The sequence below is a fragment of the Bubalus kerabau genome, chromosome 18, assembly GCF_029407905.1.
Source record: "Bubalus kerabau isolate K-KA32 ecotype Philippines breed swamp buffalo chromosome 18, PCC_UOA_SB_1v2, whole genome shotgun sequence".
Classification (NCBI taxonomy): domain Eukaryota; kingdom Metazoa; phylum Chordata; class Mammalia; order Artiodactyla; family Bovidae; genus Bubalus; species Bubalus kerabau.
In genome coordinates, this window is record NC_073641.1 from 9,921,219 (window position 1) to 9,933,631 (window position 12,413).

The following is a 12,413-nucleotide window of genomic DNA, read 5'->3' on the forward strand; positions in this document are numbered from 1 at the left end:
CTATATTTTAACAATCATTTTAAATGAGGCTTTTAATTTATGTTTGATAGAGCTGATTCAAGTTGAACAGACTAAATTTCTTTAAACAAACTTACTTATACCCCAGAGTCCTTTAAACAACTTAATAGCATTTATACATCGGAGGTATTTGATTTTCTTGTAAATAGCACTTCAAATCAACAAGCATTTGAAGCAACAAGCATTTGACCAACAAGCAAAACTTTCCACAGTTCGTAACTTTTATAAATAAAATAAATTAAATGTACAGTGAATAAGTTCTCTGAAACACTTCAATATTTCTGCGGGTTTAGTAACATCTTAAAAATAATTTCAACTAAAATTCACAAATCTAAAAACCTGTTAGGCATTTTTAGGCGTTTTAAGTTGGAAATGAAGGCCAATGTTACACTGTAACATGCCAATTACAAATAGTACTTCAAGTAGCAAACACTACAGCTTGTCCCAAACTTTAAAAACTATTCATGAACTCAGCACTGAACTACTGATGGCTATGAGAACTGCTTCCTAGCCTTTTTGAAAATTTATAATTATTACATATCTCATCTAAAAAATGGCAGCACTCTGGTGAAGTTGTGTTAAAGGAATGAGTGGTTTTGGCCCCAGCAAGCAGGCCAGTTCACAGTGCTGGGATGAGGAACTCAAGCTTGGGGAATTCAAGGGTGAATTCAATGATAAATGAGAATACCAACCCTGGATGCCAAAAACTAGTTTTTTGGAAGAACCTCAACCTTTCAGCTTTACTAGTACCGCATTTATCGGTGTATTTATGAAATTTAAAAAAAAACTTATAAATTAACCCTTCTTAACATAAAGACAGAGCTTCTGATCTTGACTAATCTCATAAATACTCAAGGAAGCAAATTCTTGGTTTCTTATAAGCCACTGGGCTTCATAATGGCTTAAATCAATTCATGAAGGGAAAACCAGATTCTCTTTTGAGCATACATCCTATCAGAACATGGGAATATTTCTTTCTGCTTTAAAAATACATATATAAATTCACAGAACTGGAAGTGAATTTAAGAGGAGATTGCAATTACAAATCTTCCTTTAATTAAGGACTCTTCTAGCCTAAGACATATTTCCTTACAGATAGTTAACTACTTCAGGAACTGGAGGAAGGTGGAAAAGGGACCAAGTATAAAATCAGTGTGCTAGAAATGAATAGTCAGTGACTATCCATCAGGAATTGATACATCCCAGGAAGTCAAGAAGAAAATAAGAGTCTCTTTATAAAAAATGTGATTTATGTTAAACTTAAAAAAAAATAAAAAATACAAGGGGTTCTGAAACACAAAATGATATTAAGAATAGAGGAGGGGAAAATAACCTAAATACAGGCCAAAGAAAATGATTTTCAGAGGTAGGTAGCGGCAAGATAAGCTCCAAATATAGGTATAAAAAGGCTGAAAGGCTATTGGTCACAAGAGAAATGGCAAATTTTATCATTCCCCTGACCTGAAACAAGCTGAAAAGCTGGTAGAAAGGCTGCATACTGAGGGGAAAAGGATAAATATGGTTCCGAAGGCTTACCTACAGGCCCTGTCCTGAGCAGCACAGTCAAGATTATGGGAAGAAAAAGAAAACACAGGCTGGTGAGCACAATTTCTAGCTATCAAATCTGCCTCATCACACTCTCTGAATACATGTCAAACTCGTGTCAAGCACCCGGAGTTGGCTACTAAGCTGCCACACCAGGAACAGATACAGCCCAATTACCAGCTGAGGTGGAACTTGTGACTTGGGACAAATGACAACAGCAAGGAAAGGGGGCACGTTCAGCTGGAGCCTGGCGACCCCACGTGCACTGACTGGAGAATTTACTGGCTGTTGCCATTTGTTTTCCTGTTTTTCCACGATAGAAGGAAAAAATAAAGCCCCGTTCCTCTGGCAGGATTCTTAAGTCGAAACCCTCTCCAGAGTTCTGAGTGTTTACTCAAATGTTGAAACAGAACTCAGCTATATTAAAATTAATGTCGACCTGTCCAAGATGGACATACACTATGACCAAAACTGAGATCTCTTCCAGCTGAAGATGCCATGAAATAATTCAAAATAGAACATGGAAAACCATGTTTAAAAAGTTTCTTATTTTCCAAGCATAGTTATTCCAGTCTCTTCTATAAAACTGCTTCTGCAAATAGATCTTTTTAATGTATCAAAGAGATTCTCTTCCCAGTAGTTAATAGCATCAAATCTATTCCATGTTAGGAGTTCTTAAGTTTCCTGTTAAGCAGACACTATGATTCAATCTTATTGTTCTCTAGAAATCCATCAGATGTATTATGCTGCAACACAGAAGTGCTTTCTTTCCTTGTCATGGTAGCAAAAAGCATATCCATCATCCCCAAGGTTTCCAGTAGTTCTCGTTGGTAATCAATCTCTTTTTCTACAAGTCCTTGAAGTATCAAAAACTTTTTATCAACTACAGGTGATTGACCAATCACAGGTAGATATATATCTAGAAAGAGAGGAAACATTAACTATAAACATCTTTCTAAACAAAATATGAACAGCAGAATTTAGAAAAAGTACAAAAATATTAATATAAAAGACACCAAAATATCTGTACTTGTACAATTTATGTTTTACATAAATAATCCATCTGAATAAATGTTTTTCAGAGAGAAATAATTATGTCCGACTTATTTTTCGTTTTCTCATTAAAAATTAGTCATGGTCATTGTAGGTATTTAAAGAAAAAAACTTTTTAAATTATAATAACCCTAGTGCTAGCAATTGAAAGCCAATCCATTGTAAACATTTTACTCTACTTCAAAATGCACTGACTTACTATTATTGTTTTCTCCATGAAATCTTTACTGGAGACTTGATACAGACAAGGTATTTCAATCTATTTGATTTCATTATCTGACACCTCTACTTCTTCAAGCATGCTAGAATTTTAGCAACTACTTACCAATAATTATTTCAGCAGCATTAATCAAAACAGGGGCAAATCTTGGCTGAGACAGATTCCTACAAAGCAAAAATTCTGTTTACTGAAACCTGCAAACTTTAAAAAAATCCTTAAAACAGATTTACTAAACTGTTCTGTCAGTTCTCTACAAATCTCAAACTAAAAGTAAATTTGGAGATAAAATTTCAGATGCAAAATACATGCATTTCAGAGACAGAAAACATACCTTATCAAAAAATTAAGAACACGACTGATTTCCTTTTCATCTCGACCTGCAAGGGCATTTGCAAGGACTCCTCTTCGATTTAGCTCCTTTATGATGGAAACTGTAACCTCGGGTGTCTTTATTGTACAAGTAGGCTAGAAAATTTTTCAGAGTCAACATGAACAGCACAAGAAAAGAATCAGTCTTAGTACTCACTAATAATTACCACATTTAAACAGGTTTTTTTCCTTCCCAGTTTTGAGTCATGGCAAGAAACAAAATAATTCTTTTAAAAATAAACTCAATGTTATATGGCAGCCTGGATGGGAGGGGAGCTTGGGAAAGAATGGATACATTTATAGCTGAATAGATACATTTACAGCTGAATGAATACATGAACAGTCAAGTCCCTTCACTGTCTACCTGAAACTATCACAACATTGTTAACTGGCTATACCCCAATACAAAATAAAAAGTTTAAAATAAAAAAAAAATTCTTTAAGCTCCAGAATTCCCTGGTGGCCCAGTGGCTAAGAATTTGCCTGCCAGTGCAGGAAACCCGTATTCAATCCCTGGTCTGGGATGATTTCACATGCCACAGGGCAACTAAGCCCATGCGCTGCAACTACTGAAGCCCGGCACTTTCGAGTTCATCAGTTCAGTTGCTCAGTTGTGTCCAACTTTTTGCAACCCCATGGACTGTAGCACACTAGGCTTCCCTGTCCATCACCAACTCCAGGAGCTTGCTCAGACTCATGTCCATCGAATATGTGATGCCATCCAACCATCTCATCCTCTGTCGTCCCCTTCTCCTCCCGCCTTCAATCTTTCCCAGCATCAGGGTCTTTTTAAATGACTTAGTTCTTCTCATCAGGTGGCCAAAGGATTGGAGAGTTTCAGCTTCAGCATCAGTCCTTCCAATGAATATTCAGGACTGATTTCCTTTAAGACTGACTGGTTGGATCTCCTTGCAGTCCAAGGGACCCTCAAGAGTCTTCTGCAACACCATAATTCAAAAGCATCAGTTCTTCGGTGCTCAGCTTTCTTTATAGTCCAACTCTCATATCCATACATGATTACTGGAAAAACCATAGCTTTGACTAGATGGACCTTTGTCTGCAAAGTAATGTCTCTGCTTTTTAATATGCTGTCTAGGTTGGTCATAGCTTTTCTTCCAAGAAGCAAGTGTCTTTTTCATTTCATGGTTGCAGTCACCATCTGCAGTGATTTTGGACCCCAAGAAAATAAAGTCTGTCACTGCTTCCATTGTTTCCCCGCCTATTTGCCGTGAAGTAGTCCTACTGGTTCCAAACTGGGACAAAAGTACATCAAGGCTAGAGTCCATGCTCCGTAACAAAAGAAGCCACCAGGAGACTCCCGTGAACCATAACTAGAGAGAAGACCTCACTTGTCACAACTAAAGAAACCCTACATAGCAACGAAGACCCAGTGCAGCTAAAAATAAATTATAAAAGTTAAAAATAATGTCCTTGTGGGTTCATCAGTTCCAACAAATGCACCCCGCAGGCTCTGCATGTGCGGGGCAGATGGGAAAGCTCTGTACCTTCCCCTCAATCATGCTCTGAACCTAAAACTGCTCTAAAAAAAAGTTTTTACAAAAAGAAAAATCGCACACACTTTACTCACTCACCTCAAGGACTCTGTCAAGTGCCTTAGAGATCCGGAAGTTTTTCAGATCCCTGTCATACAATTCTAGATGTTTCTTTGATGGTCTGTTGATCAAAATGTCATCCTGCATTGAAAAGCAAATTTACAAAGAAAAATCAATATCCAAATAGTTTCATTCGAAATAATCATAGTTCCACACTGTCCTCGAAGTCTATCATAAAGAAGGGTGATAAGCCCATGAAGTCAATCAAATGAAAACGGAACAATCTGCCACATCACCATGTTCTTAGTGTCCTGTGATTTTAACTTGGGATCCACACACAACATCTCCATCCTGGGCAGACACTGCTCACTGCAATTCTCTTTACATAGCAAGCAGTGACTGAGTAGAAAGAGAAAACAAGAATCCAAGCAACCAACTAGTCCCAGTAAAGAAATCCTGGATCAATCACAACTTCTTTGTATCTCCATCTTCTCAGATGTCAAATGGAGATATTATTGGCTCTACTCTTTTTCAGGGTTATTTAGAAGATCAAACCAGACAGTGTGTGAAAGACACTGTTCTGAGCATAGTAATGTTGCCAAGATTCAGGGCATTAAGAAGTATCATTAGACAGTTTCTTCAACAAATGGTTTTGGGAAAACTGGACAGTTACATCCCATTACTTATTAATTTAATGTCCCCAATCTAGCAATCTGGAGATAAATATGAAGTAGAGAAAAGTAAAATCAAGTTAAAAATGAAGCTAACTGCCAGGTGAACTACACTTTTTCAGTAATGTGCAGGGATGAAGCTGGCTATTCTAACAACTTTCATCTGTAAAAAATATATATGAAATATACAAATACCTGTTGTTTCATATAATTTTTTCCCTTAATAAAAGTTCGATATGCAGGCCTTCTTCTCCTGGGCACCGAATCCTTCTTTGCTTCAGATTTCCGATGTTTAACACTCAGTATTCCATTGGTCATTCCTACAACTATTGTCTCATCTTCATGCTAAGAGCAATTAGAAAAGTAAGTTAGTGTATTAGGAACTCATAATTCACCTTGCTTTTTCTTCCAAATACCATTTATAATGTGCTTGCTACTTTCCGTACTTTCATCAAGAGTTCCATTAGGATACTGATTCTCTGCCTAACAGTGACTGACCTATGTGAAAAGTTAAAGTAAAATCATTTTTATTCCTCTAAGATACTACTGTTTGACAGGATCTGCTGGAGAACGGATAGGCTACCCACTCCAGTATTCTCGGGCTTCCCTTTGTGGCTCAGCTGGTAAAGAATCCACCTGCAATGAGGGAGACCTGGGTTCTATCCCTGGGTTGGGAAGATCCCCTGGAGAAGGGAGAGGCTACCACTGCAGTAATCTGGCCTGGAGAATTCCATGGACTGTATAGTCCATGGGGTCGCAAAGAGTCAGACACCGCTGAGAAATTTTCATTTTTAATTATACTTGGAAATTATCACTGCCAGTTGGTATAATAATACACAGTTAATAACATCTTGGGAAATATTTCCAAAATAATTTTTCCCCATACTCTCTTCCTAGAAAAAGAATGATGTGGTAGCATGCGTGTGTGGACCCATGCTAAGTTGTTTTAGTCATGTCCAACTCTTTTGTGACCCTTTGGACTATAGCCCACCAGGTTCCTCTGTCCACAGGATTCTCCTGCCAAGAAAACTGGAGTGGGCTGCCATGCCTTCCTCCAGGGGATCTTCCCAACCCAGGGGGTGAACCCACGTCTCCTACGTCTCCTGCACTGGCAGGTGCGTTCTTTCCCACTAGCGCCACCAGGGAAGCCCCAGAGGTGGCACGACTTTCCAACATCTTGTCAAGAAAACGTTTTATAACTTCTTTTCCACTCCCAGTTCAGATTTCTATACAAGGTGTTCAAACCTATTCCTCCTCCTCAATAGCTCATGAAACTTGACACTAAACACCCCAGAAAGAGCAGTTAACAAAGAAAAGGAGACATTTCATTTTGTTGCCCCTTTGTCTCCCCCCACCCACTGCCCGCCCTTTTGTTTTTTGGCTTAGAGAGCCAACCTGACTTTTTAGAGCGTTTAACTCTTGCGTTAAATGTGTTGAAGAGAGATTTATCTTTCCAGGTCCTGCCCTTAGTGTTAACAATGCCTACACAACACTATAGTTAGTTTGAGTTGTGCAATGAATAGGACCTAAATCTGAATTCATGCTTGTTGAGACAACTCATATATTCCAGCAATTGTCTTAACCCAATTATCTAATGTGACAAGAAGAAAATAATACTTATTCAAATGTGAAGATAAACCCTAATACTTCACGTTAGTTTCATTTAACAGGCAAGGTTAGTCAAAATTAAAAAAAAAAAAAAGGCTAAAAATACTTACTGCAAGTGCAAGACTCAAAATTGAAGCTGTATAATCAAAACTGTGGACTACTTTGTAGGAAGTTGTGCTATATACTTTCACCTTCCTAACCAAAAAAGAAAAAAAGAGCTTTGTCACAAAGCATCTTAGAAATGAGTATAAAAAGTTAGTTTTTAAAAATTCAATATATGAATATTAAAGCATACAACAATGAAGAAAAATGATTAGTAACATTAGTTACAGAGTAATTTATCACTGAATCTCTTTTAAAAACAAACTCTTCTTTATTGTTTGCATAAAGACTTCAACCAGCCACCAGAAGGATAGACCAGTGTCTCCTGAAGATGAAACTCGAAACTAAAGAAACAGCATCAAAGTCCATTGAAGTCAAAGAGTAGGGTTTCTCAGCTGCACTCATCGTTACTGACACTGTAGGCAGGATAATTCTTTGTAATGGTGGCTGTCCTGTGCGCTGCAGGATCTTCAGTGGTGTTCGTGACCTCTTCTCCCTACACACCAAGAACACTCTACCCCCAGGCTGTGACAACGACCGGAAACGTCCACAGAGAGTGCGAACAGCCCCTGAGGGACAAAAGGCACTCTGGGTTGAGAACTACTATGAACAGAGCTAACCCACCAGGAGCTTTTGAAGGGACACATCTAAAAATCAAGTCCCAAACTGTCTACTAATACCACTGCAGGGAATTTGCTTTATATTTACATGGTAAGTTCCTCTGTATCAGAAGTATTTTCTAGCTTTTAAAATATGTATACTTTTTAATAAATATGATGAAAAACCAAGGCTTTACATAACAGTGAAAAAAGAAATATGGAAATAAAAGGAGCAACAACAGATAAATGAAAGTAAACTCTAGAACTGGGTCATCGCTCCAGCCACATGTGGCTCGTGAGCACTTAAAATGTGGGCAGTGAAAAAGAAGTGAATTTATTTTACTTAATTTTAAAATTGAGGCAGTATAAAAATATTTTTCTATTAAAACAACTATATTTCACTTAAATCATAAAGTATCATTGGGCATGTATATGAGGCTGAACTTGTTTCCGGTCTATCATTAATAATTTTATGCTGATTACATACTAAAATAATGTTTTAGAGTAAATATATTATTAATTTTACCTTTTAAACATGGCTGGCAAAACTGAAAATTACATACGTAACTCAGACTGTGTTTCTGTTGTACAGCACTGTTCTAGAACATTAACTGGTGAAACACTAATGCTTACTGAATATAGTAATATTTAGAAATACATAATTTCCAGACAATTAACACATAGAAATTTTTATACGAAGTTTTAAATTTTAAAGAATATAAACTAGAAAATATATACACATACTCATAAGTATTTCAAAATATACAATAATGGTTTTAAAAGAAAACTACAGAATAACAAATTATTTTAAAAGCATATTCAAATGATTCAATAAATTCCTGAAGTATAGAACTAAAGCAAAAAATTATATCAAGGGAGAAAATAAGTTTGCTCTGTATAAATGAAAGGTCAAAACTATTTTCAACTCAACAGATTTTTTCATGGAAATCGTTTGGCAGCATATTAATGCTATCACAAGTTGGGCAGAAATAACATTTCTTCAAGCAGTAAACATATGCACACTAAGAATGATTAAGAAAATTAAAATGCTAACCTATCCAGTGAGCCAGAGAGTAACCTCTGTCCAGAGCTGCTGAGACATAAACATGTCACAGTTTTATGATGATTTTTTAAAGACACTAGCAACTGTCCTCCTTTTAGCATGTCCCAGACTTTAACATACCGACCTCCTATAAAAAGAAATAATCATTAGTTTAATTTGGAAAACAACTGAAAAGCACCATAAAATCATTCTTCAAAGGAATTTTGTACAAAAATGGGAAAGAATAACGAAGATATCGTTTCCTAAAAATTTTGTGAATCCCAACAAAACTGAAAAACTTCTCTATAACTTTTACTCTAAGAAGGGGAAGCATTCTTAAAAGCAATTTAATCCAATGGTTTAAAAAGAAATTTTTTAACATGGCATCTTTTCTTTCAGTTAAGTGTTAAGCAAAAGTCTAGCAGGTAAAACAGAAATAGGCTGGAAAGCAAGGAGTCGGGGAGGACAAGGAAGCTGGGGTTGGTGGGGACAAAGTTCTTACCCATCCTGACTGTGAAAAAGGGCCTGGAACCCAATTCTCAGTCCCTGTCTCCCCATGGGCAGCAGCTCATGAAAGAGACCACAGTTTGAAACCACTGACCTTGCCCAGTGGTCAGATAGACCTCTCATCTTCAAGGTCTATCTATAAGGGATTGCCCAAGGTCACACAATTAATTAGTGACAGAGAGAGATCAGCATACTAGACATCCATTCTTCCTGTTCAACTTGTACGTACTTCCATTTCTCAAAATAACAGCAAGAAAAATAGAAACTCTGACAATATTATCAACTTATTTTGAAATCAAATAGGTATGAGGAAAAGAGTATAAAACGGGATAACTTCTATTTGGATTTTAGAATTAAGCAAAAAAACAAAGCAAAGCTATACACTACCTATGTATTCTTCTAATGCCAACACACGAATTTTGACTTAACAAATGAAAAAAGCCAATTTACTACTTCCATTATAAATCTGAAAATGCACTATGAAGGATAATGAAAAAAATACCTCAGTTTCAACTTGACAAAAAATACACTGAGGCCACTCTGAGTCCACGTTATCTCCTCCAGCATGATCAGCTCTTTGCTGGGTAAGGCCATTTCAATCAAAAGTCACATAAAAAGAGAGAAGCCTAACTCTAGATCTGAAAGAACCTATGTTTTCAAAAGCAGCTACAGATCTCGTATGTAGGAACAACAGCAGGAGTCCGACCTGGATTTCTGGGTAAGTACGTAACACAGGCTCTCAAATTCTGAGATTGCTGATTTGCTACTTACCACTTTTTCTTGGACAAATTACTTAAAACTTTGTCTTTATTTTGTAAAACAGAGAAAACTATCTTTTAAGCACATCTAGGGGACTGGAGAGAATAAAAGCACAGTGCCTGGCTCACAGTAGGTTCTCAGTAAATAAAAATTGCTCGCCTATCCCACTTATCAACTGTCTAAGCAAAAAAACTAAATGTGCAATTCAAGTGCACAATGACAAAGAAATACCTGACTTGAGACAAACAATACTGGTGAAACAATTTTTAAAGGAAATACCTGCTGATACCAGAAGACCTCCAGAGGGAAAAAGCAGGACACTCTCCACTGGCTGTCCATGCTCAACAGAGATAACACTCTGGTTTGTTCGTGCATCAAACATCTTCACAGTATGATCATATGATCCTAAAACAAAAATGTGTGTGTGTGTGCATATTCAAACAAAACTTTACCAGGAGAAAAGGCTTAGATGAAATTTTAAAAAGACATATGTATACTCAAGATACAGTACTTCTAAACCCTATGTTACCACTGTCTGTTTCTGAAACACTAACCTACATGGAACCTTAAACTATTTCTGCCTTCAGATGACTGAGTCATCTGGGAGTCTGACACAGACACCCATGACGACTGGACTGCATCACCTCTGCTTCCTGATCACAGGGGGATCTCTGAAAACCAGAGCACGATGTTTCAAATCACATGTGGAGGACAATTAAGAACAATCCCCCAAAGAAGAAAAAGAAAAGAAAACAACAGGATAAACACATACATATTTCTTTGAAAAAGAATCCCAAAGCAACATCCAAGTATATCAATAAAATTACCAACTTCAAGAGGGAAGAAAAAGATTTCACTAACCTGTGACAAAGAGATCTGGGTTCAGTTTGCTAGCACATCCACACCTCACATAATCAGAATGTTCTTTGAATGTCAAAATTTCTTTGGAGTTTGGAATATCCCATAATTTAACTGTATAATCATCAGCCCCAGAAACCACATGATATTTGTCAGCTGTAAAATCTACTGAATGAACTGCTCTGAAAAATCAAGAATCAATATATCAAAAAACAAGAAAAAATTATTTCTGGTATCTTCTAACATCCTAAATAACAAGAAAAGCAGCTCATTTTCAGTAAGTAATTGTAGAGAGAAATCATGAGAGAAAAATAAAATCTTAAAAATCTTTAAACAGATGTTTATCCTCAAGCCAATTTAAAATGTATATATCCCTGGTACTATGAAGTTAATAAAAATACTGAACAATGGCCTTAAAATTATATTTTCTGATATGTTAACATTTCTACTTTGCTGCTCAGTGGAAAATTAAATGTTCTAAATGTTGGCACAAAGTTACTTTAATTTAAAAAATTTAAAAATGGGTAGTTCTTAAAAAATTCTAAGGAGACTTGCCACTAAGCAGGATCATGTTCCATGAATTTGCTATATTTAAAACATTTCACTGATGAACTAAGACTATCCTGATAATATACTATAAAAAACACTTTTGAGACTTAAAATCAACAGTAAATTTCAGCAATGACATTGGTAATCCTGAAACAAAGTTATAACACTGCCTTTGGCTGTTTAATTTTTAAGAAGCAAAATACCAAATACAAGTAGAAAAAAACCCCCACCTTTCAACTTGATTTCAAAAAAACAAACTCTAATATAATCCAGGCCTCTTGAGTTCTCCATAACAGTTGTGAGGTTGCCTTTAGAACCTCAATGGGGTCACAAAACTCACTGAGAAGTTAACGAAAGCTATAGGACGTCTACATAGAGAAACACACATTTCCTAAAATGTTGCAAAAAATTCTAGGGAATTCATGAGCCCCATCAAAATGGACCATAGGACTGAACCAGGTTATGCACTCTGTCTTAGAACAACCAGGAAATAAAGTCCACAGTGGTACATAATCGTCACAGAACTCTTTCTTTCAAAGCCTGTAAAACCAACAGAACTTACAACAAAACAAAAGTACAGAAAGACAACTACCTGTAACCGTATGGTGACAGATATTAACCAGTTTATTGTGACGATCATTACACAATACACACAAATACTGTACACCTGAAAGTAATGGAATGTATGCTAATTATACTTCAATAAAAAAATAAAACAAAACAACTGTCTCTTACTTAGTATGGCCTTCAAACTGCCTGAGGGGAGCCCTCCCGCTTATATCAAAAAGCTGAACCCCACCATCTTCACTGCCAGCCACAAGGAGTCTACCATCCTGTCGAAAAGTAGCACAGTATGCTGTGTCTTTAAATCGGGAAAAGGTTTTTATAGGTTCTTGGGAGTATCGGCCATAAATGTGAATCTACAACAAGATAAAAAACATAGCATTTTACTAGATGGCT

At 36.6% G+C, this 12,413-nt stretch overlaps 1 protein-coding gene across 4 annotated transcripts in view; it reads right to left on the bottom strand.

The window, feature by feature from the left end:
* Positions 1 to 12,413, bottom strand: part of UTP15 (UTP15 small subunit processome component) — an 18,956-nt gene continuing 6,543 nt past the window's right edge. For 2 of the 4 annotated variants that reach the window (XM_055555319.1, XM_055555318.1), the window contains exons 4-13: positions 12,189 to 12,373; positions 10,908 to 11,086; positions 10,326 to 10,451; positions 8,793 to 8,928; positions 7,148 to 7,232; positions 5,625 to 5,774; positions 4,798 to 4,899; positions 3,168 to 3,301; positions 2,942 to 3,000; positions 1 to 2,482 (exon numbers count right to left, since the gene is read on the bottom strand). In XM_055555319.1, coding sequence (XP_055411294.1) covers positions 2,262 to 2,482; positions 2,942 to 3,000; positions 3,168 to 3,301; positions 4,798 to 4,899; positions 5,625 to 5,774; positions 7,148 to 7,232; positions 8,793 to 8,928; positions 10,326 to 10,451; positions 10,908 to 11,086; positions 12,189 to 12,373 — 1,377 coding nt within the window. In that variant the 3' untranslated portion in view covers positions 1 to 2,261. The remainder of the gene's footprint in view (positions 2,483 to 2,941; positions 3,001 to 3,167; positions 3,302 to 4,797; positions 4,900 to 5,624; positions 5,775 to 7,147; positions 7,233 to 8,792; positions 8,929 to 10,325; positions 10,452 to 10,907; positions 11,087 to 12,188; positions 12,374 to 12,413) is intronic. The other 2 variants (XM_055555320.1, XM_055555321.1) reach the window with 1 other exon arrangement.